This window comes from Podarcis bocagei, assembly GCF_964188305.1.
Source record: "Podarcis bocagei genome assembly, chromosome: 6".
NCBI classification, from domain to species: domain Eukaryota; kingdom Metazoa; phylum Chordata; class Lepidosauria; order Squamata; family Lacertidae; genus Podarcis; species Podarcis bocagei.
Window position 1 is genome coordinate 56,186,760 of NC_138130.1, and position 26,330 is coordinate 56,213,089.

Here is a 26,330-nt window from a genome sequence, read left to right on the forward strand (position 1 = left end):
TGAATGTGGTAATAAATCCTATTCAATATTACAGAAAGATAGGACTATATCTAATGTCAGTCATACTCAAAGCATACGCACTGAAATTAATGGGCATCACTAACAGGTTTACAGTCCACTCAGCAAATTACGACCTCTGCCATTGGCCTGCTATCCAATTAAAACCAGGAAAGATTCTGGAATTGACTTCCTGCAGGAAGTCACCTTCTTTCAATGGAACAGTCTTAGATGGAATACCTTGTCCTAGCAGTAAGTCCCGGTGAATTGTTTGCTGTTCTCATCTATCTAAGCCCACGTTGCTCCTGCTTAGGTTATGATCCTATGTGGGGTAAATCTATTTTCTGTTACCCATGTGGAGTAATGAGACTAGACTGCCAATTAAGCCAAGCATTTTTCCCCCCACAAGGAATTGCTGCAAATTGGTTTCTCTTCTAGGCCCCACAAATACTATATACATCCTGCCACCACCCTTCATAGAAAACATATCCATGGCCAGTTATGTTCCTCTCTCCTAGTGGCTACAAGTCATCATGTTTCAACAAGCGGAATAGGTAATTTCATTTGGCACATTCCCGAGTTGCATTAGAAGACACCTGTATTGCGGTCTAAGCCTTTAAGGCACAGGTAGGCAAAAAACATGTTCCTATACCTAGTACAGGGACATTAAGAGCACCTTTTAACTTCCACTGCTCCCAATTCCTCCAACACTTCCGTGTTGCTGTTGGGAAGTAAATGGGCACATGTGTATTAATAGCCTTAGTTACATGTGGCCCTCGGCAAAAAGTTGTGCCTACTTTTAAGAGAACAAGAGCCCTACTTCTGCATCCATTTAGCACTAGAATGTTTGTGAAAGAGGTAAAAATGTCACATTTAAATTCATGTTAGATAAAACATTTATTTTTTATTTAAAAGCATGTAAGTTCTGTTCAGATGTGGGTAAGACAAAACCAGTGTAGATTGAGGATCAGGTTAATGGAACATGATAGCTTTTTTTTTTTTTGGTGCAACTTTCCTTGGTTTCAAATCAGCTGTAAAAGAAAATGGCTCATTTACAGTAGTCTTTCATAGAATAGAAGATATGCTTGTGAATTCAGCACTTTGGCTAGAGGCACTGCTTGCACATGTGTATCACTAATATGAAACCATTGTCCTTTGGATGATTCAGTCTCTGAAGCTGAACAGAAAAAAAGAGGTGTGTCATTAAATTCCAGTAATTTAGCAAGAAAGTAATTTTACATTGGTCATCTAGGGTAAAAACACTGGTGCTACTTACTTTGTGCAAACTTGCTATGGAGGACAAGATCAGAAAGTTGGTTGTTAGTAGCTTTCGTCTTCACATAGGCAGTATAGTGACCAGATCTCATAGTGCCACTATGTTCAACAATACCATACAAAGAGTACAATACTCTTGAACTGCCCTCTACAACATTCTGTGAAAACAATATATCCAAAATACTTCAAGAAGGTTGATTTTATAATGCATCAGCAAAAATCGTAACATTTGGTCATTCTTCCGCACTAGTATACAATTATCTTTTCATTATAACTAAGCTCAGCTAATTAAACAATTAAAGAGGAAACACTATAAGGGACAGCATTTATCTATTAATAAAAGGAGCATTTCAAACAAAAACATAGAAAAAGGTGAATAATAAAACAATTTGGCTAAGAATGAGACTAAAAATTAAAGGATAAAACAGCCCAAAATACACAAATCATATCTAAATAGATCCCACCCCACGAAAATTACAATCAAAAGCCTAGGTGAATAACCCATATTTTTGCCTGGCGCCTAAAAAAGGAGTGATGATGCTAAGCATACCTCCTTGGACAAAGCGGGCACCACTGCAAAGGCATGTGTTATCACCAACGGAGAAAAGAGCCTCAGGTGAGAGCGTAGGGCTTAGGTTGGTTCACGTGGGGAGAGGCAGTCTGATGTAGTGCAGCCCTGAGCCCCTTTAGACTTCATAGGTCAAAACCAGCAATTTGAATTAGGCCCAGAAACTAATTGGTAGCCAGTATAGTTAGGCCATGACATGTTTTGTGCTCAGACCCATCTTTCCCCAGTGAGCAGCCTGGCTATCAAAAACAAAGTGGTGTGGGTGAGCCCTAAGAATGTTCAGTAGCATGTATTTGAACAGGGCAAAGTGTTTATTTTAGGTGCCGATAGAAGCCTAGTGGTCCAGGACTGAGGGAATACCAGGGGATCATCTTACCCCAAAAGCAGTGTCTGGGCTATCTAGTATATGGGGGAACTAGAATAACTTGTTTTCATAGAGCTCACAATTAAATGAGTCAGATCTAGAATGAAAGAAACAGCATGATGGCCAGGAGAGAAATATGGTTATTACAAACCAGTCACCCTCATCACATTAGGCTTACTTTAAGGTCACACTGGGGCACTCAAGGGAAGGCAGAAGCCAGAAATTATGAGGGGTGGGTTTCAGAGAAAAGGTTGGGTCTTTGATGTACTGAGTTTGAGACAATGATGGCTATTTCCACTGGGATGCTTCAAGAAACAAATGGATATTTGGGACTGGAAGGAGGGATAAAGTTCTGCTGTAGAAAGATAGGATCAGATATATGAAAAGCACAGGCTGCTATCAGGTTTTGAATGCTCACATACACATAGTAAGCATCTCTTTACTGGATACACACAAGATTTTATGCACACAAGTTAAACTTGTGTGAGCTGACTTTTTAAAGCTGTTCTTCTGCATGAGAAATAGGCTAGTGAAAAATGGTGGAAATTTAAATAGACTTTCTCTTTGCTTACCTTGCACTTAACTGAGCAGAAAGGAGCCAAGTCCATTACTTCAGGAAATTTTATGTGCTTGTTCACTTTTTGGAGATTATATCCAGTCTAGAAGGAGAGCAGAGACAGTGTCGAATAAAATGCATACAAATGACACAATCTAGTGATTTAAGAACAAAGCTTCTGATCTTCAAGACAAGAATTCTTAGAAATTTAAATTATTTCTTTTATATCTCAAATATAATTGTAATATGGCAATAAGAATTTTCCCAGTTTCTCTCTCGAGTATTTTCCTGTTAGCAATGCTGCTTACAATGATGAAGCCAAGGACTTAAAACTTATTTTACAGAAACATTTATACCTGTTGAAATCTTTTTAAATGAAGCGTTAGAATTGGAGGAGCGAGAGAAATAAGCATTTGTTTTTTGGCATTAGTGTATACATGTTTCTTGACATCTGCAGAACAAAAGGGGAAAAAAAAATATTAGATTTTAAAGAACGCTGTCATGGAATTGTTCTAACGCAATATAATGGATCACATAATTTGAGACTTCAGGCATGCTAAAACTTTTACTGCTTTGACTGAAAACAGCTCAATTTCACAATGACCTTTATAAATATGTAACATTCAAAATACAAACAAATTAATGTATACCAGCCTTTACCAACTTTGTACCTTGAAGATGTTTTTGACTACAGCTCCTATCAGTCCAAGCTGGAAGCTTGGGAACTGTGGTCCAAAACATCTGGGGAAAAACTGTTTTTGAATAAACAAATATCAAAGCTGCTACTCCCATTCAGTTTTGTCACTATGTGATTAGTTTTCAAAAATACAACTTCAGCCAAATTGTATACTCACTCTAAACGACTATCTCCAATTCTCTAGGATTACGTAGGACACTACTACATGCAGTTGTCTATGCCTTTATAACAGCTATACACACACTTCCTACTTCCCTCCCTGTGAAGTCATATATGCTAGGCTGACATGGTAAGAAAATATTTAAGAGCATACTTTTTCCAGAGGTCTTTGGTCCACAAACTTGCCTCTGTGTGCATACATCACACAGCAGTTTATTGTTCTCACAAAGTTTCTCATTATGAGTGAACTGATATAAGCAATGAAGCACTGAACCTTCTTCTGTGTTCATAGCTTCTCTGTTTGCAAGGGTACAAAATGCTGTTTCTGGATCCTCATTTACTACTTCATACATTTTTGTCTCAGAATCGTGAAGATCATTCAAGCTTTCTGAATCGTCACTAGGCTCTTCATCCAAAGCTAATTTGTTAAAGCCGTTGGTGATATCCTCATCTTCATCAAGACTATTGCGTTTGGCAGGCAGATTGTCACGTTTATTAATACACTGTACAGCAGAAACCAAGCCTTCTGTGGTAACAGCCATTGTGGCTTCATTGTTTGCCTCTTGGTCAGAACTTCCTGTATTTTCATTCTGTACTTCAGCATTCTGTACTTCAGATGTTCCCTCTTGCTCATTCATACTCTCTTTCTGATCCAGGCACTGCTCTTCACATGGGTTACATGACTCCTCGTCTTGTTTTAGGCTAGTACCCTCAGAATCATTTCCTACAGTTTCACTGCTGCAATCATGATCACCTTCCGTTTTTTCAGTGGCACAGATATCTGTTAGTGGGATTACCTTTTCTTGCATTTTTTGCTGGCGGCGTTGGTTCTGTCAAAGGAAATACAAGAAATTAAGGGTACCAAAAGGACAGTTATCCTAATTTGTGCTGCACAGAGATATATAAAATGATACGGCATTTAAGTTTGGTATAAACTGAACTTCCAAGTTACAGTGGTGCCTCGCAAGACGAAATTAATTCGTTCTGCAAGTTTTTTCTTCTTGCGAGTTTTTCGTCTTGCGAAGCACGGTTTCCCATAGGAATGCATTGAAAATCAATCAATGCGTTCCTATGGAGACCGTCCGGGGACAGAGGGGAAGTGCCGCGGAGATTGTGGGGCTGGCAACGGGGAGAAGCGATCTTCTCCCCGCCGCCCCTTGCTTCAAAAGAGGTCCGGGGACAGCGGGGAACACGCGCTGCGCTTCCCCGCTATCCCCGGAGCTTGCGGGGCAAGCTTCGTTTTGCGAAGCAAGCCCATAGGGAAATGCGTCTTGCGAAGCAGCTAAGAAAATGAAAAACTCCTTCGTCTAGCGAGTTTTTCGTCTTCCGAGGTGTTCGTCTTGCGGGGCACCACTGTAATTTACATATAGATGCTCTTACGAGCTGTAAACAGTAAGGCTATCTTCAAACTTAAGGACAAACCATGATCTGGTGTAGATGAAATAGTTCGGTAGTTCAGCCAAAGGAACTTAAAACAACAGGTAAAAATAAGGGATTTACAACAATTTGTGGGAAGGAAGCACCTAAGGCAGGGATGGGAACCTGTGGCTCTACTAATGCTTGGCTACACCGCCCCCCCCATCATCCCTCACCACTGGCCATTCTGGCCAATGCTAATGGAAGCTGAACAAGGGTGGTCCTCACTGCTGTTTTAAGAGCAGATATTCCACCATTTTACAAATTAGCAATCTCCTTGACAATTTGCCATGTTGGCTAGAATAATGCCAATGCTCTCTCAACACTTGGTTAGCAGATACAGAATGTGGATGGGGATGCCTATCGGAAAGTAATGCAGTACAAATATATGCATTTAGTCACATAAAACTATGCTCAACTTTAAAAACTGGACTGGGGTGAAAATGTTGCTACACAGTCCAGATGAGCAATGAAACAGCCAGTGCAATCTGGCAAGATAGAGCACTGGCCTTAATGCCTGGGCAACAGGGATGCATACCTTCTATTCTATTCAGAATAAGAGCAGTAAGAGGCCTGTGTTCACTATCAGTTATATGGCTACATTGCAGCGTAATATGTTTGTTAGGTGATCCGCGACTGTCATGTGATTCTGCAGTGACGAAGTCTTTACAAGTTAAACAGATACGCAAACAGCAGGAGATGGGAGAAAAACAAAGGCTGTGTAAAACAGGAGTAAGCAGCTAGCTGCACAAGAGTAGGAGAATGTGGGCGGGGGGGGGGGCTTTCTTAACTCCCCTACCAACACCCTATAATGCTCAGAGCAGTACTAGTAGCAACTCTTCAACCATCCGTATATAAGTGGTAAGTGTACAGAACTGCTTTCTGCTTTGCTACTATACTAACCTTTGATTGCTTTTTGGCCATTTTCTTTGCCTTTTTCAGGAGATGCTTACTTGTACCAGGAGTCTCCTCTCTCTCCTTGAAATAACAATCATTCCCTGTGTTGTCTTCATCATCTTCAATCTCTTTTTCCTGCATCTTTCTAACATTACTATTATTATTATTGGGTTTTTTCTTGCCACCCTTAAAAAGAAAGCGATAAACAGTTCAGAGACATGGTGGGACGTCAACCCCAATATTTGGGTTGAGACTGGCACATCAAATGAACAAAGGAAAACAGGATGGGGGGAAAAGGGAATATTCAGCTGGATATTTCTACTGTTCATAACAAATTTAAGAACAATCGGTAGGGCTTTCCTTTACATACTATCTCACTGATGAAGGCAGGAGAAACCAGCATGCCAAGCACTGCTGCCGATGTTGCTGGACTACATTTCTGACCACCAGCTGGGCTTATGGGAGTTGGACAATTTCTTGAGGGGTAAAGGATCCTCGTCCCTGCTGTTTTAGCATGGAGGAATGGTTTATTCCATTAGCTTTTTAGGAACCCCATATAAGTGATGGGCTTGAGAGCAAGCACCCATAAAATGTAATAAATGGTAGTACACATATAAATTTGTACAGCTGCATGCCTGATTTTGGAAATTCTCTTACTGCACACTTCACTGTCCCACCCTCCCTAAAAAAATTGAAGCATGTCCCTTGAAGTACACAGCACCTATGCTGATGGGTGGGGGGGAATCAGCAACCCCTCTCCTCATATATGCAGAACTTTCATCCAGTGGATGCCTCTGCTACTGACAGAAGATGGAAATCAATTTCATATTATTCTCTCTTCTGCAATCCTATGCTATCTTCCATGCTGTTCTGGAGGGTCTCCTGCTTTTTGGAAATGATTTTCAGGGGATTCTTGGGGCTGGAAGAGGAATTGGCAAAAATTGCTTCCCTTCCTCTTCTTTTAACAAAGATGTCTACTAGATCAAAAGCTCTTCTGTGAGCACAAGGATACCAACTGTAGAATGACTTCTGTTTGAACAATTGAAGTTCTCCTCCCACTCCTCTCGCTGAACCCCCCACCATCTGCTCTGGAGGGCTGGGGGAGTTGTGGGAAGCATGTGGGGGAAACAGAGGGAAGGGAAGTTTTGATGCACAAACGAAGTCATTCCATGAGCACAACAGCCTAAAAACAAAAGCAATCTGATCTTACCTCATTTAAGACAGGGAGTGACAAATCAAGGAATGACTCGTGCACTAATGAAATCTGAAATACACATTTTATCATAGTATTAGAAAAATTGCCTGAGTTTAAGAACAACCATTATATCTTCAGTTATGTGAAAATAAGTTTATTGAAAAATAATCCCCAGCTTCGAGGGGTGGGGGATCCCAGTGCTGTGTGAGAGAGAGAGTGCTCAAAGCTAAGATTAGGTGCCAAAGAAGGATAAGAAGTCCCATTCTTGAAAGTAGGAAAGCGAGATACAAAAGCAGACTGGGCTGCTATTATCGCTCTATTCTTTCACCTGAATGTAAATACCAACATTTTTTTGGAATTACAAGTAAAAGCCAATAGGTGACTGGAAATCTTATACAGCAGCTCCTCCAGCTTATACGATTTCCAATTCTGCAAGAACACTTGTAGAACTATAGGATATACTCATGCACACTTCATTCCCCCATCAAAGGTAGTGTCTGGGATGTAGGTCATTATAGAAATCTCAAGTCAGCAACAGCAAAGAGAGCCCTTGTGTCATTCTGCTTGCCACCAAATTTATAAGCTATTTAGGTTATATCAAAAAGGAAAGCCACTTACAGTTTGGCACTCCTCACACATGATTGTGCTTGTTAATTCTCCACCAAAAATACGGTCCACAAAGCTCAGTGTCACCTTTCCCTTTTCATACTCTGAAATATTAAGAGAAAGCATTAAAACTTTATCTTAATTTGAGGATGTTATTGTATTAAGAGCTACACTGAGTTGAACAAGATGATAGCCCCACTCCCAACCAATGAGCATCATGGAGACATTATAGCTCCTTAGGAAAGGAGAAGTGACATGGAGTTGAATAATAGTTCCCAATGGTACGGTGAACATTCTATATATTAATTATTGTTTTTCTCCAGTGAATAGATGGGTTGGAATCGAAAAAGATCCAAAGCATATGCTCATGTCCACTGGAATTATTAAACACATGAAACAGCCCCACTTCCCCATATCACAACCCACTTTTGAAAGTGCTTTCGACTGCCAAGCAATTTTGATGCAACTTTCAGTTATTTATTTATCAACAAGGATCTGGTGTGAGTGGAAGGCACCTCTGCATGCACATAAGGCAGGAAGAAAATTAATTTCCCCAATAATTTCCCCTGGCACTTATCACATCCTTTTCTGGAGAATCCTCAGCAGCCTTTTTTTGTAGTTGTGATAGGGCAGAATATGCATATGTTTCATATGTAACTCTTTGGATACCAAAAGTAATAAAGAAACAATGCCCAAGGTGAGGAACTGATAGAAGTTATTACCTTTGATTTTCTTTTTTAGTTCTTCATTTTCTTTATCAGTAGAATTATTGAGTGCCTTAAAAATTCCAGCAGAAATACGCTAGAAATATATATAATTGTAAATTGTAACAAAGCTAAACATTTTTGTTGTTGTTTATTCTACTAAACATCAAGTTTAATCACCACCTTAACAGTAGAAACAGATAGCTACTCTACATATTCTGGTATTATAAAGCAGGGGTTTCCAAGCGTTTGGGGCCTATGGGCACATTTGCCAATACTGAAAGGTGTCATGAAATAAATACTCTCCATTAATATACACATATTTTTTCACATTTCTGATTCTGTGACAGCCCAATTTCATGCATATTTACTCAGAATTAAGCATAGACACCTTTCCCAGTAAGCAGCAGTGGATGGCGCGGTGGGGCTGAACCACCCACTTGACCTTTGTTCTGCCCCACCATTCTCCTCAATGCTCTTTGTGCACTAAGAGGAAAGGGAGTTCCAGGCTGCAGACATTCTGTACTAGATACTTACTTGGATTTCTTCTGTCCGCATCCCATCTAATAAATAGCGAAGCAGTTCCTGGCTGTCTTGCTGTTGATAACCTTTAAATCGTATAGCTCTGTTAAATATAACAACATAAAGGATGAAGATTTAAATTCAAAATATTACAGTAAGGACATAGAAACATTTAAAAAGTGGGAAAATAACTTGGTAGGGAAAAACAAAGGCTCACATCATTTAACAGATCTCCTTTTGTTTTTTACATTATTCTAGGAAGTTATAAAAAAGAAACTTACTTGTTTCATTTTATTGTTCCTTACATAATTTTGGCAGTCATCATAAAGATCAAACATGTAATTTTCTTAAATAAATGTACAGCATAATCCTTTGCATGTCTAATTAGAAATCGATACCACTGGCCTTGGTAATAGTTTACCATGAATGTCGTGATCTTGGTTGCTTTGCTCCTCCCAATCATGGGTGGGGGAACAAGTCATGATCCCTGGCTTGGGGTTATGTCCAAACCTGGGGTTGTGATTTGTTTTATTCCCAGCAAACCATAATCTGTAGGCCTTTTCTTGTTCATTGTGGCATAAACTAATCATGACTGAAACTGAGACATGTGGACATGAAGCCTGTTTTCAGCTTCAAGTATTTATAAGACAATGCTAACATCTCATGATGTACAGGAAGAAATACAACTTAAAATGCCTTAACCCAATCAAATTGCTCTACAGACCAACCAATATATGCAATTCACTGTTTTATATAAGCTTTTCAATATTAACATTACAACTCAGGCAGATACTCACTTTTTACAGATCTGAGAGAAGAGTTCTTTGGGGGTCACAGTTCCTTTTTTAGTCTCTTGCATTTCTGTCAGAAACTGACACATGGCTAGTGTAAGAGGTCTTGGCTGATCAAGTGTAACTATCATGGGTTCCTGAACACCACACAAAGAGAACATTTGTATTACATACATTTTAAAAAGTAATTTGCCATTCATTCATTTGAAGCGATATAGAAAAACATCTGGATTGCCCTCAGCAAAATGTGTGTGTATTTTTGTAGCCTGTATCCAGCACAGCACTAGCAAAAGAATTGCCACACAATGGGAATTTCTGACCCTCTCCTTCACACAGCTAGTCATGAGGGTTAGGGAACCATGAGGAAAGAAAATGCCTGGGACATGGGTCAAGGGGTTGAAAAGCAGCTATCATGGGTTTGTTTTCTGAAACTAATTAAGGCTAAACACATCTGTTCAGGCTTGGACATGATGCTCAACTGTGGTTAGCTAGAAACTGAAATGAAAGCTTCTGATATCTTCAGCATTATAACACAGGAGCAGGATGACGTAGTAAATGAGCCTGGGGCTTATTCATTTAGCACTAAGCCATTGCATCTGAAGCAGGCCACTGCGTCAACTGACCTGGCCATCCCCAAAATTCAGACACAGGCTTTTTGGTAAAGCTTGCTTAAATCCACCTCTTAAAATTTTTAATACACCATAAAACAACAGCTAACATACCGTTATTGAGAATTCTGGTGGTTCAAGTGTAACTGCCAAGTCCGGCATTTTAACCTCCTTTAGCAGCTCTCTCAGAACTGGTGTTTGTGATAAGTTCTGCAGGGAATTTTTTTTAGAGTCAATGATTAACACGTCTGGGAACTCGCAGTCATACCTAGAAACTTATTTCCTTATGTTCAAAATCCTTTTGAGACCACAATTTATTCAAATAAAGGCAGCGAACAAGATTGTCAGCAAGAAAAATGACAATCATTTTCCCACAAAATTTTTCCCACTTGTCCAATTCACGCTATTGGCATTCAGGACAAAGCCTACCCTAAGAGGTTTTGTTCCCCAGCAATCAGACAAATGCATTCAGGATAATACATTTCATCATACTGGCTATACAGGGATTTAAAAGATAAGAGCTTGCAACTTGATATTTGTCAAGAAACAGAACTGGTAAGCAATTAAGCTCCTGTTGCTACTTCAGCACAAATGGGGGTTGGGTGAGATGAGGAATCTAGGAATTGCTAGGAATCTCCATCATACCTGCAGAACTGCATTAAAGAAACAGGTATTCCCCAGGTTACTGAGGCCCTTCACTGTCACTTCTGCATTGCCATTTAAATGAAGTTTGTTGTCCTTCATCAATATCTCTTTTTTCTCCCTCTCTTCCTCATTTCGGTGGTCCTTTATTTTTTTATTTTCCAATGGCTTGTTTTCTTCTTCTTTTGATGCTGAAATAAAAACAATTCATTTTGTGTTTCAAAATGCAATAAACTGAGAGATGTTAGGATGCAGCAATTACTAATACTACTCAGAGGTAGACCTCCTAGGGTCTATTCATTGCTACAGATAACAAAGGTAAATTGACATTTCTAGTACATTCTAGTCTGGAAGGTGACAGTGAACAAAGAACCCATCAATTTCTAAATCAGTAGGCACATCCCAATGATGTCAGAACTTACCTGTATTCTGCATGTTCACCTGTGCTTGTTTTCTAACATAGTCCACAAGCTGGCCCAATTGACCATTACTATTGTATGGCACATCGTTGTCACACAAATAGCACCTGCGTCCACAAAAAGGAGAAAAGAAGATAAATAAAAAAAACACCCAGAAACCCAGTGCAGCTGGCTTCAAAATAAAGTGCATATCATGATGTAGATACATTTCAATCTAAATTTGTATTCACATATGATATGAAAGTGGTTATCCGATCCATATATATATATAAAATCAGCTAGAATTTTGCATTTCTTTACTACAAAATGTCCAGCTATTAAGTTCTCAGAAGCTGTTGTCTATTACAAACAATTTTGCACAGTAGACAAATACAGCAATTTTAAGACTAAACTTGATATATTGTATAAATCAATGAATTAAATCTGTATTAGCAGCAAATTCTAGTAAGTTCACTTATAAGTCTCACAGAGTCGCAGAGTTCTTGCTTCCTAATAAATCAATACAAGATTAACACAATCTTAGTACTTTATTATTGCTACTAGTTATCATGTACTATTTAATCCTTAATTTCTGATGTATAAGATTTTGTGTATGTTTCAGAGATATTTATAAACAATTTACAACACAAGTGCTATGGCAAGATGGGAAAGGGGTGCAGAATCACTATAGCGGTGAAGCCTCTCAAGAAAATAGAAAGCATTTATGATAAACCATGTTACTGCCGCTGAAAATATGAAAGAATGTTTGGGATGAATTACAAGGTGCTTAATTAGTATGACAACACAAGAATTTAGGTAGCGATTCCCTTTTTTGTTATATGTTGCACTCCATGTGTGCTGGCACATTTTCAGAATAAGGGCTGCATAATGGTTTCTATAGGAAGATGGTGTAAGATGACCCCCTCATACAGGAGGAAGAGAGAAAACTAAGTATGCAGCCAAAGCATGACAGAAATGGTAAATAAAATAAGTCAGGTACACTGCACAAAAGGTTACATAATAATTCCAATAACTTTTAGGGGGGGAAACCATGTAGCCTTCTAACTGGAATATTGACAAACTCACCATACACTCCAGTTGTCCAAACTGAGAACCAAACAATGAGGATCTGATCTTGGTGTTTCATAATGCTTTATGGCATGTTTTTCTTGAGAATTTCTGCCACAGCCCTGGAATAGCAACAGTTGCAAATACAATAAAGGTTGCAAGTCAACAGTTATTGAATTAAACTTTTTAAAGTGAAACCTTCAAATAGTTGCAATAAGGAATAGTTCCACTATAAGGAGTACTGTTAAGTGCTAATGAAACAAAGCAATTATACATTTCCCACCCTTGGTATGCATATTATAGGGAAAGAAATACCGTGTGGCCACATTTCAGGCATAACCATATTGAAGGTCCGTCTTCTGCTTTCTCTTCAGATTTCTCACGGGTCTCACTGTCTGATGTTCGGCAATCCTGGCAGGAGCTCCAGTCCACATTCTGCAACACCTTTTTCAGGCCACCTTGTTCCAATCCTTTGCGAAGGTGCTTGCATACAGGTTCTATTGGGAAGTTTCAACAAGGCAAGGCAAATTTAAAAGGGACATTATTTAGAACGAATGTGGTGTAGGGGTAGAGATACTCAAATCTCTGCTGTACAGTGCAACTCCCCTGGTGGCTTTGGGCAAATTATTGTCCTGCAACCCAACCTACCTCACAGAGTTGTTGTGAGAACAAAAATGATACAATTCTACATCTGCCACAGTAGCTTCCTGGGTGCACTGTGAGACACTGGTGTGATAAATGAACAAAAACCTAAGGCATACAGTGGTACCTCTGGTTATGTACTTAATTCGTTCCGGAGGTACGTTCTTAACCTTAAACTGTTCTTAACCTGAAGCACCAATTTAGCGAATGGGGCCTCCCGCTGCTGCTGCGCGATTTCTGTTCTCACCCTGAAGTAAAGTTCTTAAGCCGAGGTACTATTTCTGAGTTAGCGGAGTATGTAACCTGAAGCATATGTAACCCGTGGTACCACTGTATAGCCAAAGAACTGTGAGAAGAAGTAATAGTTGCTGGTGCTGCTCTACTAAAGCTTCCAGCAGAGCTTGTGAATTTTTGTACAAAATGAAAGCTCTATAGCTCTCTGAGCAAGACCTGTTTTATTTGTTCTTAAAACATTTTTTCTTTAAAAGAATACTGTGTCTTCCTTTAACTGCATGAACTTATATAACCCAATATTACTGCCTTCTTTCTGACATGGTCTTAATGCTGTGTCCTTTCCCAAGCCCCATTCCAATGTCCTATTTTTGTCATATATCCATCAAAAGAGATTTAATAACTGAATAAATAGATATTATTTATTTAAGAATCGGAAATAATGGGATCACAAGCACAACAAACCTGTCTTTACACAGGGAGGTTCAGGCAGGAGAAGAAAAGTAATTATGCCATTTCATACTGAGGGTAAAGCTACACTGCTGTTTAATCTTCTCATCATGACTATGATCATACAGCATCAGGGTTCCAAGCTAAGTGTCAGATGTTTTGTTCCAACTCAGATAAAACTAGGCAATGAAGTCAACAGGAGTTGGGCACACGTAAATGTTAACCCATAAATTTCACTGAGAAGGGCAAACCTTTCCCTTGGCAAGTCCAAGGCCTACTGTAAATTAAATCATGAGATTGCCCCTTAAATATGAATTTAAATACTGTTGTTCTCTACATTATTTGATTTGCACTAGGACAAACACCTTTAAGATATTACATTTCTGCCAAGGAAATAAGAGTATAAACTCTTTCTTCCTCGGAGCTATGAAACTGATTGACAGTATTACAATTACAAAGCATACCTGCTACATCCGGTGAGTCATCTGGTGGCATGTTTTTCCCCTTTGTTCGTCTTTTTCCCATGCTGCTGCTCCAAGGTTTTATTTCACATCAAACATGTATGGCCTAAAAGAGAAAGAAATATCATTCTCAATTTTGAAGGAGACCTAAAAAACTAAAAGCAACTACACAAGAAGACATTCAAGACCCAATTCCTCAAGGTGATGGTGAACTCTGAACATAATGATGTGCCATGGAGCAAGTGGGGTAGTTTTTGTGTCACCAGCCATATTTTCCTTTCTTGTATATCAGTCCTTGGAAATTGAGGTTGAAAGTGGCAACACTGCAACCAAGCAAGCCCAAAATCCAGCTGAAAGGTTTGCACAAAGTACTGTATACAAATTTGTTTAACAGCAGAATACATTTTAGGAATATATTGGGCATATTCAGATAACCAAATGTCAGCTTGAGAAGCTGAGATATGCATGAGCTTCAGGCACTTGCATGTAGCCACACTGCTCCCCCCACTTCAGGAAACTTCACTTAATCATAGTTTCTCATTACACTTGAACCGAGAAACTATTATTTTTTTGCTTGATTGCATGCCATTTTTTGACATTGGATTCCATATCCTGACTTGTTTAGAAGCTGCTAACCAGTTTCAAATCTGGATATAACTGGAAGCTATGGTTAACTGTAGGTTACTTGTCCTGTGAAGAAACAAAGCTGTTACCAGAAGGTTATTTGTATCTTGGCTTATCAAGCCAAGATTTGATCCCTTAAATGTGCCACTGTGTACAGGAAGGCTGCAACTCAATGAGAGTGTTCATGCAGTCTATAATATAGCATTGGACTTTTGACTGCAAAGATACTGAGTTCAAATCCATGCTTAACCCTAAAGCTCTCTGGGTAGTCACAGGCAAGTCATTTTTTCTTTGTCACAATAGTGTTGTTGAGAGGATAAAATGTGAGAGCCCCCTGTGTATTGCCCTGAGCTTCTTTGGGGAAAAGTAGGATATAAATGTAATAAATAAAATTACTGACATGCATACAAGTGCAGCAGATAATATTTCAGGGGCTAAATATGAAGTGTCATGTTCTAGCACAGCAGGTTAAGCTAGTCTGATGGGGTATCACATATTAAACTACAAAATGCTACAATATAAGGGTGTGGATTTAGATCAGAGCTTTCCAAACTTTTCAAGTTGGTGACACACTTTTGGGACATGAATCATGTCTTGTCACAGAAATTCAGTTTTACTAGCAAACCGGAGCTTAAACTAACACTGCAGCCAACACATTAACGTGTCGTGACACACAGTTTGGAAAGCTCTGATTTAGATACTTTAAAATGTACTCTCTGTTGTATTGGGAACACTCAGAAGCAGGTAACATTCTGCAGCAGAAAATATTAGGGAACATGTTTATTTGCCAGCACAAACTTCAGTAGTACAGGTTTTGGTGGTCTTGATTTGTTGTTACCTCTACCACATATTCTACATGCTTGTACATATTTTGCTCCTATTGTTGCTGCTTCCCTGGGCAAATGACAGGTTAGCTTGATTATATAGAACTTACATTCTATTTTGGAAATTATCCAGAGAAACATGTGACTTAGCTTCATGTGTACAATATGGAATAGCCAGGACACAGAGCAAACTTTTGACTATTTAAAAAAATAATCTGAACAACAAAGATCTGCTGGCCATGCCTATAGCAGCTTTCATTTCCTAATCTTATTTTTTTTATTAACACAACAGTAATCAGAAAGGTAAATGTATTTTTGTGTATGTTAACTATGAATGAACACCAGTTTAGGGCTTTTCATATTCCAATCCCCATAGACTGCCTGCACAGCAGGGATACATGCTGACAAATAGACTTTCTGCAAATACAGTATAATCAAATTGTACTGCTGTAGGGATTACTCAAGAATGACTACTGTGACAATTTTAGACATGTTTTCAAAATAGTCTACCTATTCCGGCTTCTCCTCCTTACAAAAACAAATTCAGTGTTGGTCGAATCCCTGGAGTACTTTGCTCAACTTTCTGCACTATTACTCACCGCAATCTCTGGGGTGGAAACAGCACCCCTGGAAAAGGGAAGAGCAGTCTCTTTTACACTGATGTAAGTCCATATTACAAGTCCATATTTCTGCTTCTTTCTCGCTTTTAACTCAATTAGTTTCCCAGAATTCTGGAGTTGGAAGGGATCCCAAGGGTAATCTAGTTCAACCCCCTGCAATGCAGGAATCTTTTAACCCAACAGGGGGCTTGAACCCATGACCCTGAGATTAAGAGTCTCACGTTCTGACAGGAGTCAAACACAATTCAGTGCATAAAGTTTAAAATTTAAGGCCCTTTCTTATGACATAAGACAAGCAAATGCTCACACAAGCATGGCTATTGAGCAGTTTGGGACACATCCTCATTCCCTTGCATCCACTGAATTATTAGCAACTGGGATGCTGTGAAGGGAGGAAAACACCTGTTTCGTCTCAAGTGTGTTACTGCTGGCATTTGATGGCATACAAAATGTTAGAAGCAGTGCCCTTCAGCTCTCTATATTGGACAAACAGGCCAAACCCTACGCCAAAGGATAAATGAACATACAGTGGTACCCCGCAAGACGAATGCCTCGCAAGACGGAAAACCCGCAAGACGAAAGGGTTTTCTGTTTTGGAGGCGCTTCGCAAGACGAATTTCCCTATGGGCTTGCATCGCAAGACGAAAGCCCATAGGGAAATGCTGGCGGTCGGGAGCAAAGACTTTCGCCCACAGCCGGCTTCAGAAGAGGACCTCTTCTGAAGGCCGGCGGGGGGCAAAAGTCTTTGCTCCCCCCCCCGCCTGCCTTCCCCCCGCCTGCCCCGGCGATCTTAAAATGCTGGCGGGCGGGAGCGAAGGGTTCGCTGCCGGCCCCCATCATTTTAAAATCTCCCCGTGTCCCGGGGAGATTTTAAAATGCTGGGGGTCGGCAGCGAACGCTTCGCTCCCGCCCGCCAGCATTTTAAGATCTCCCCGGGACAGAGACTTCTCTGCTGTCCCTTGGAGATTTTAAAATGCTGGGGGTCGGCAGCGAACGCTTCGCTCCCGCCCGCCAGCATTTTAAGATCGCCCGGGGCAGGCGGGGGGGAGCAAAGACTTTTGCCCCCCGCCGGCCTTCAGAAGAGGTCCTCTTCTGAAGGCCGGCTGTGGGCGAAAGTCTTTGCTCCCGACCGCCAGCATTTCCCTATGGGCTTTCGTCTTGCGATGCAAGCCCATAGGGAAATTCGTCTTGCGAAGCGCCTCCAAAACAGAAAACCCTTTCGTCTTGCGGGTTTTCCGTCTTGCGAGGCATTCGTCTTGCGGGGTACCACTGTATTTCAAATTGTCTTTTTAATATTTCAAATTGTCCAGTAACACCTTATAGACCAGCTAAGTTTGTTCTGGTATAAGCTTTCGTGTACATGCACACTTCTTCAGATACACTGAAGCAGAAGTCACCAGACCCTTATACAGTCATACCTCGGGTTACAGCCGCTTCAGGTTGCGTCTTTTCAGGTTGTGGACCACCGAAACCCGAAAGTACCGGAACGGGTTACTTCCGGGTTTAGGTGGTCGCAGAAGAGCCAAATCGCAACCCGTGCATGCACAGACGCAGGTTGCGAACATGCATCCCACACAGATCACGTTCGCACCCAAGCATCCACTGTATATAGTGGGAGGGTGGGGTGGGGTATTTCTCAGAAGGGTAGTAGGGGATGGGTGATTGGCTCAGTGGGTATGGTAAACATGTTGACGACTGCATTTAGTCCTACAGGAAAAAGCAAGGGATAGTATGCAGATGACCAAAAATAGCTTTAGCATGTGTAATGAGACAAGAATCCAATATCTCTATTCAGACCAGGTCTCTCCATAGTTTTCAGTTTGGTAATAAGTTCTAATTCAGCAACTTCTCTTTCAAGTCTATTTCTGAAATTCTTTTGTAATAAGACAGGTGCTTTGAGATCTTGTATTGAATGTCCTGGGAGATTGAAGTGTTCTCCTACTGGTTTCTCTGTCTTGTGATTCCTAATGTCAGTTTTACAGTGGTGCCTCGCAAGACGAAATTAATTCGTTCCGCAAGTCTCTTCGTCTTGCGGTTTTTTCGTCTTGCGATGCACGGTTTCCCATAGGAATGCATTGAAAATCAATTAATGCGTTCCTAGGGAAACCGCCTTCAGACCAGGTCCGGGGACAGTCTGTCCCCGGACCTCTTCTGAAGGCTGGGGGGGGGGGGGACAAGGGCTTTTCTTCCCACCCCCAGCATTTTAAAAAACCCTGGGACAGCGGAGGACTTCTCCCCGCCCCCCCTCCCCACTTCGGAACAGCTTTCCGAAGTGGGGCGGATGGGGCAGCTGTTCCCGCCCCCCTCCCCCCTTCGGAACAGCGTTCCGAAGTGGGGCGGATGGGGCAGCTGTTCCCGCCCCCCTTCGGAACAGCGTTCCGAAGTGGGGCGGATAGGGCAGCTGTTCCCGCCCCCCCTCCCCACTTCGGAACAGCGTTCCGAAGTGGGGCGGATGGGGCAGCTGTTCCCGGCCCCCCTCCCCCCTTCGGAACAGCGTTCCGAAGTGGGGCGGCTGGGGCAGATGTTCCCGCCCCCCGCTTCGGAACAGCGTTTTAAAATGCTGGGGGTCGGCAGCGAACGCTCCCGACCCCCAGCATTTTAAAATCTCCCCGGGACAGGGGAGTTGTTCCGAAGTGGGGAGGGGGGGCGGGAGCAGCTGCCCCATCCGCCCCACTTCGGAACGCTGTTCCGAAGTGGGGAGGGGGGGCGGGAGCAGCTGCCCCATCCGCCCCACTTCGGAACGCTGTTCCGAAGTGGGGAGGGGGGGCGGGAACAGCTGCCCCAGCCGCCCCACTTCGGAACGCTGTTCCGAAGTGGGGAGGGGGGGCGGGAACAGTTGCCCCAGCCGCCCCACTTCGGAACGCTGTTCCGAAGTGGGGAGGGGGGGCGGGAGCACCTGCCCCAGCTGCCAGGCTTCGTAGCGCTGCTGCGAAGCCGGGCGGGGGGGTGGGAACACCTTCTGAAGGCGGGCAGGGGGCGAAAGTCTTTGTTCCCCCCTGCCTGCCTTCCCAGGGGCTTTTAAATCGCCCCGGACAGCGGAGAAGTCCTCCACTGTCCGGGGCGATTTTAAAATGCCGCCCGCCAGCATTTTAAGATCGCCCGGACAGCGGAGAAGTCCTCCACTGTCCCGGGGTTTTTTAAAATGCTGGGGGTGGGAAGAAAAGCCCTTGTCCCCCCCCCCCCAGCCTTCAGAAGAGGTCCGGGGACAGACTGTCCCCGGACCTGGTCTGAAGGCGGTTTCCCTAGGAACGCATTAATTGATTTTCAATGCATTCCTATGGGAAACCGTGCATCGCAAGACGAAAAGCTCGCAAGACGAAGAGACTTGCGGAACGAATTAATTTCGTCTTGCGAGGCACCACTGTATAAAAAACCACAAATAAAACCAAGTGTTGGGAATACTGTACTGTAAATAGCTAACCTGCCCTGCATGCAGACCTTAAAACAGGTGAAAACATTTCCCTACGACTTCTTTTGACCAAACTGCGGGAGGCAGTGGAAGACAGGAGTGCCTGGTGTGCTCTGGTCCATGGGGTCACGAAGAGTCGGACACGACTAAACAACAACAACGACTTCTTATCCCCGTGACTTGCTTGGCCAGTGCCATTTGCTTAGCGCACGTTAATGGCAGGGAGCGCGCTCAAATTATTGCGGGGCCAAATCCTGTCTTTCCCAAAGCCTGCCTTTCCATCTTAAGGAAACAGCCCCCCTGCGAAACTTCTGCATGTCCTGCTGCCTTTAACAGGCGCAGGACCAAAGACCAGCAAGAGAATTGGCCACTTTGCTTAACCGGATACGGAGTGCTGCACTTCTTGGACCCAGCTCGTGTTCCTGCGCAGTCACACAAAACCTTATCCTCCCTTCCCTCCATACCCAGGAGCAGAGCCCTTCAGAAATTGGCAGCCTCAGGTTAGAAGGGCAAAATATTCTGCCTCTCCAAGAAAGCCAAGCCAAGGCAGACCTGACACTGCCGCCGCCGCCTCCTCCTCCTCCTTTGCGACTACATGGGCTTAAGAGGGACGGTACTACTCACCCGCAAGCCTTTAAGCGAAAAGTCTGGTGAAGGAGATACAAATAAAACCCCGCATGCCTGGAGAGACCAACAGTCCCCACCGCTCCGTGGCAGCCTCTGCGGCGCGTCACCGTCTGAGAGTCGAGGGAGAAACACGCAGCTCGCGACTGGCCCAGCTCTCCTCTCCCTTCAGAAAACGAGCTTCGCTGCAATTTCTACCAGAACGCGCCGCAACTTGCCGGGTGGGAGGCAGTCCACAGCTTTGATTGGTCACGTCACCTTAACCCCGCCTAGTCTGCCCTTACTGACAAAAGCCAGAGCCAATAGGAAAACGTTCCTGAGTTGCGTCACTGAGAAGAAGACGAAAGTAAATGAAGCGGCCGGTAAGGGCAAAGGGGGGGGGAGAGCGAGCAACTGCGCAGCATGGAGCGAAGGAGTCCCGAGGTGTCGCCCGCGCTCCTTAGCCGGAAAGAAACCTCCCGGATTTAAACGGTTCGCGACATATCTCTGCGTCTGAGGTGGATATCAACAGTCCTGTGTAGAGCGGCACAAAAAAAGTGTGTGTGTGTGAGTGGTTGACGGTTCGCCGAGCATAGATTTCTTACCATAGAAGGGCCGCTTTACTGAGCAGGAACTTCCGGTGCGTTGGCTGCCGGGAAGGGACTCCCTGGGAGGAAGTCTGTGGTCCAGATCTAAAGTGAACCGAAGGATAAACAAGCCGCACCGAGTCCAGCTTCCGGGTTCGCTGTGAACTTTCCAGGGCAGAAGGGAAGGGTGCTCGTAGGCGGGAGCTTTGCTGAGAAATCCAGGTTTTTAGTGTGGTTTTGGCCAGCGTGCTCTCTCCCGCTCCTCCCACCCCATCACAAGATAGCAGCAAAGGCAAGCGGTCACGATATTTTAATTTGGGATCGGGTGGAGCTCGATTTATATTTCCGTGTATCTGTATCTAACAATATGGAAACAGGGTCATTGGAGTCCTACTTAAAATAAATCAGTTGATTGCAGTGGTTCTATCCTATCACTAACGTGGAATATCAACCCTTAATCAGAAAGAAAGAAATGCCCTGATGACTGTCTGCTTACACAGAAACGGAAGTGCCGAATTTAGGATGACCTGGATAGTTGGAAATATGAAAAAATGTAGGGTTGAGTGTTTAAACATCCGGGGTTGCAATCCAAATACACCGCTATTGAGACTATTGCTTCTGAGTAAACACGCATAGAATTGCTGTGTGAAAATGTAAATGATCAGCTAGTGCAAAAGGCATATCTATTTAACATTTGATTGGGTGAAGGCTCTGGCTATGTGGTAGATACCTCTGAGTAAACATGCATAAGAATGTGCCACGTGGCCCATGCTTATGCAATCTTTTTCAGGCGCTGATCTAAATTTTTTCAATGTATACCTCAAATCTTTGTTAACTGTTCTTTGGAAACTCATATAACCTACAAGATAAACTCATCAGTGATCCATAATCCGTGAACCTAAGGCTGTAGCCCTGTATCCACTTACTTGGGAGTAAATCTCATATAACTCCATATGACTTGTTGCTGAATATGCATATACAGGATTGCACTGTAAGGCTGCAGTCACATGCAAGTTTATCTTGGAGTATCAGAGTGATCCTCATCCTGGTTAGAGATCAGAAAAGTAGCTGCTTGCCCCTTGCATCCCAAATCCTGTTGGCTTGGAACTGGCCAGGTCAAAATATGAGTGTGTGTGTTTGTGTGTGGTATTTTTCTGTATGAGTTTTGCTATTCTAGCTCCTGGCTGGCATAACTGAGGCATAGTCCACAAGGTTTTGAATCTAGTTTATCCAAAGGTGCCTCCTCCCACAGTCAGTAGGGTAACTACTGGCAGTAGTTTTTCACTTGAAACTTGGGTCTTTGCTGCACTCCCCCTCCACTTGAGGAAACTACTACTTGCTGTCTTAAACTTCAGTATTGGGTTGTGTGTAGGAATGCACTGTAAACCACACTTATCACAGTGAACATGCATAGGATTGGGATGCAAATTTACAATCCAGTGCAGTCATTTGGAAGTGAATGTGCATATTACTGGGCTGCCAATAAAATAGATGTTGATGGGAATCTGTGTTTCAATTCCTTCAATGTGGAAAAATGACATAGAAATTAATGGTAATATTCTGGAACCAGTTAAAGATTTCATGTGTTTGTCCCATCAAATATAGCCATATACAGCACCAGAAGCTGCAAATACTAACACTATTTCCCTCTAACTTGTTTAGGAATCACATAAACATATCTAAAATGAGCAACTTGGAAGAGGCTGAACTACAACTTTCTGAATTAGATTTGCTTTCTAGTATGTTCCCCAATGAAGATGAATTTAAAGTGACTGATCAACTGGCTTTAGCAGAACTGAAGGATCACATTGACAGATGCACCTTGGAAGTGCCATCATCAAAAATACAGTTTACATTGAATTTAGAATTAGAGACTGCAGATGGAAATAAGGTAAGGCATCACCGTTCTGAATGAAGTATGGTATTTGAGACTAGATATTTAGTAATCTCTGTTTCTTTGAATTCCTTTCTAGATTCCACTTTCTTTGTTTTGTGCTTTCCCATTAAAATACCCAGCTGTTCTTCCAGAAATTACTATCAGGTACTACATATTTTGATATAGAGAAAAGTGGCCTAAAGGTTGAAATGCATTGTTTATTCTGTTGTAACATAAAGTCTGCATTTAACTGTCATATGCAGTATAATAATTCTAATGACTGCAGTGAGAATTCAGGGATGTATCCCCCCCCCCCAAAAAAAAAACACAAATGGAATCTTTAAACTTTATCCCTCACACACAAAGAAGAAAGAAAGGGAAGGAGATTGTGTGAGCCTAAGGTCACCCCAGAGCATTCCCAATAATTAAGGAAAACTAGATTTTTCCATTTTTTAAATCCTTTCATTTGTATTCTAAACAATGCCATCATTTCTCCCCCTTTAGATCTCCATCTATAAGCCGATCACAGCAGGTACAGCTGAACACAGATCTTATAACCTACTTGAAGACACATTGTGCTGGTGACGTCTGCATATTAAGTGCAAGAGAATGGATTAAAGAACATGGCACTGCTTACATCAGCAGAGATCCCTCATCTTCCAGCATGATGAAATCAAGTATTCAGAAGTCAGATAATGTTTTCACTAGACTATGGATTTACAGTCATCACATTTATAACAAGCACAAAAGAAAGAATATAGTTGATTGGGCTAAGGAACTCTCTCTGTCTGGATTTAGCATGCCTGGGAAACCAGGTATCATTTGTGTAGAGGGCCAGCAGAGCCTGTGTGAGGAGTTTTGGGCAAGGTTTGTTTCTCACTTTATATCTTGCATTCTTGAGTTGCTACCTTTTGGTGGTTTACTTCAGTCATAAATTCCTGAAACTAATATTTTTCACTGTATATTCAGAATCCTTCCTGTGCTTATTCTGCCAGTTATACTTTACAGCACCATAATTTAGCACTGTGATTAGGCAGTTGCTTGATCCTGTGTGCGCATACCTCACAGAAGAGGGATGGCATGATGAGATTGTCAGTGACTGTTTCATCACCAAGAAAAACATGATGGAAAGCTCTCTGTTGGCAGAAGAAACTGAGAAAACTTATGAAGTAGAGGCAAGAGATGTAGAGCCGCATGTGGGTGACCAAGGCATTGAATACAGGTTTTCAAAGGTTTGTAGAAATACGATGGTCACTAAAGGGTGCTGGGAGTTGTAGTCTACAAGATCTGGAGGGTACCGTATTTAAATTCACAAATTTAAAACACATGACTTAAACATGGCAACTGTAGCTTACCACCCAGAGGGCTACAATTCCCAGCACCCTTAACACGCTACAGTTCCCATGATTCCTTGGAGGAAGCCATCTGTTTTAAATGCACAATGTGGATGTGACCTTAAATCAGTAACAATATAGGAATTGTATGAATTCCATTTATGTCTTGAGACCAGACATAGTTGCAATCCAAGATCTTAATGTCAGAAGAAACTTTCAAGCCATGGTTCAGGCCTCTTTTTGTTGCCAAAATCTTTCTGGTGGCATTGTGAGGAAGGCAGTATAAGTATGCTCAGGAACTACAGTGGTACCTCGGGTTACATATGCTTCAGGTTATATACGCTTCAGGTTACAGACTCCGCTAACCCAGAAATACTACCTCAGGTTAAGAACTTTGCTTCAGGATGAGAACAGAAATTGTGCTCTGGCTGCCATTAGCTAAAGTGGTGCTTCAGGTTAAGAACAGTTTCAGGTTAAGAACGGACCTCCAGAACGAATTAAGTACTTAACCTGAGGTACCACTGTATAAACTAGTAAATGGCTTCTAGTCTTCACCAGTGACTTCATTCTGTTTCTCACAACCTCTTTCTTTCAAGAGAAAATATTCATCACCTCAACCACTAACATGGAATGTGAATACAGTGGTGCCTCGCAAGACAAAATTAATTCGTTCCGCGAGTTTTGTCATCTTGCGATTTTTTTCGTCTTGCGAAGCACGGTGTTGGAAAAGTTTTGGAAAAGCTTCAAAAATCACCAAAGTCTTCAAAAACCTCAAAAAAGGCTACCACACCGCGTGCTATGAGTTGCTCCTTGAAGTCAAGTCGCAACTGTATTAACGGTGTTAAGAAAAAGGAAACAAACTTGCAAGACGTTTCCGTCTTGCGAAGCAAGCCCATAGGGAAAATCGTCTTGCGAAGCAGCTCAAAAAACAAAAAACCCTTTCGTTTTGCGAGTTTTCCGTCTTGCGAGGCATTCGTCTTGCGAGGTACCACTGTACTGAAAATAGGCTCTTTTCAAATCATAGTCCCCTCAGTGGCAAGGAGGCTGACCTAGAATCTATTTATTTAGTAAGGGGTTACATATATAAATATATTAAAGTTGGTAGAGTTGGTTCAAGCCCCACCCCACATTTGGCGAAAGATTCCTGCATTGCAGTAGATTGAGCTAGATAAACCTTGTGGTCTCTTCCAACTCTATAAGTGCCTAGGAGGGTTTCCCCTGTAATTTATATAAGTTACCCACTTTCATTATAATAGGATATAATAGAAAACAGATTTAGGAGTATTGTAATGGATACTGTGGTGTAATAAATGCAACGCTTTGCTTCTAAGAATATATAAAGAAAGGTTTGTCACATTTTTGTAATATTGTTCCTTTTACAGTTTCAGAATATATTAGCCCATGTCTTAAGTTCTATTGAAAACACTAGGATTTGTGACTAATAAATTCCATTGGCCTCAACAGGACGAAGTCAGAAGTAATTTTAGTTGGTAGGGCTTATTGTGTTTTCTAAATTTGTGATTCTCTCCTTGAATTTAGAATCAGAAGATTATCATGGCAGAGAATTTTAATACGTCACAGAGAAGACATTTGCTTAGAAGGGACTGAAGCTGAAATGGGAAAACAAAAGAAGTTTTTTGCTTTTGAAGAAAAAATATTTGATGCACATGGTGCCAGAGGAAATCACATGGATTTGGGACAATTGTATCATTTTTTACTTGACAGTGGATGTGGTGATATTTTTCAACTGTACTTTGGAGTTGAAGGACAATAGATCATCAAGAGGTGGAAAAATCACATGGAACACTTAAATTAAACTTTAGCAGTCCTCTGTGGGTGACCTGTAATTGTGGTGTCCCGCTTCTGTTTATGACAACAGGTCTTGTGCCTCCTCCCCTCCCCTTTTCATCCCAAATGTGTTGTGGGACCTTCTGGAGCATTTTGGGGAGTGGGTTGGCAGGAGAAAATCCAATCATATCCACTGGTGTAATGTTGGATCTTGCCCAATGTTTTTACTTTTAAAAAAATAAGTTTGATTTTAATTTAAGATAACATTTTAATGCTAATGACAAACAATAAAAGCAATGCAGTTGATCTATTCATCTAAATAATTCCCATAATCTCAAATATCTATGTAGCCTAATCCTTTGCAGAATTAAGAAACTCGTTGAAATAAATAGGCTTTGATAAAACTAACTACAGTTAG

General features: G+C 41.9%; 2 protein-coding genes across 6 annotated transcripts; one reads left to right on the forward strand and one right to left on the reverse strand.

Moving 5' to 3' along the window:
* Window positions 1-875: 875 nt before the first annotated feature.
* USP16 (ubiquitin specific peptidase 16) lies at window positions 876-21,005 on the reverse strand. 2 transcript variants are annotated; one of them, XM_081199631.1, is made up of 18 exons: window positions 20,933-21,005; window positions 14,251-14,353; window positions 12,779-12,960; window positions 12,482-12,585; window positions 11,420-11,523; window positions 11,001-11,188; window positions 10,470-10,565; window positions 9,754-9,884; window positions 8,972-9,059; window positions 8,453-8,531; window positions 7,743-7,834; window positions 7,140-7,193; window positions 5,936-6,115; window positions 3,771-4,446; window positions 3,117-3,211; window positions 2,777-2,863; window positions 1,274-1,430; window positions 876-1,174 (listed from the first exon to the last, which is right to left on the reverse strand). In XM_081199631.1, the coding sequence occupies exons 2-18, from the start codon at window positions 14,309-14,311 to the stop codon at window positions 1,050-1,052; spliced, it is 2,499 nt and encodes an 832-aa protein (XP_081055757.1). In that variant the 5' UTR covers window positions 14,312-14,353; window positions 20,933-21,005; the 3' UTR covers window positions 876-1,049. The 2 variants fall into 2 exon arrangements, with proteins under 2 accessions (XP_081055757.1, XP_081055756.1); XM_081199630.1 differs by lacking the exon at window positions 20,933-21,005 and adding an exon at window positions 20,349-20,533.
* On the forward strand, window positions 20,706-26,000 carry RWDD2B (RWD domain containing 2B). 4 transcript variants are annotated; one of them, XM_081199708.1, is made up of 5 exons: window positions 20,706-20,845; window positions 22,577-22,805; window positions 22,888-22,955; window positions 23,295-23,657; window positions 25,664-26,000. In XM_081199708.1, exons 2-5 carry the CDS (start codon window positions 22,599-22,601, stop codon window positions 25,896-25,898), a joined length of 873 nt encoding a protein of 290 aa, XP_081055834.1. In that variant the 5' UTR covers window positions 20,706-20,845; window positions 22,577-22,598; the 3' UTR covers window positions 25,899-26,000. The 4 variants fall into 4 exon arrangements, with proteins under 4 accessions (XP_081055834.1, XP_081055835.1, XP_081055836.1 ...); XM_081199709.1 differs by having other exon boundaries at window positions 20,710-20,884; XM_081199710.1 differs by lacking the exon at window positions 20,706-20,845 and adding an exon at window positions 21,000-21,136.
* The last annotated feature ends 330 nt before the right edge of the window (window positions 26,001-26,330 follow it).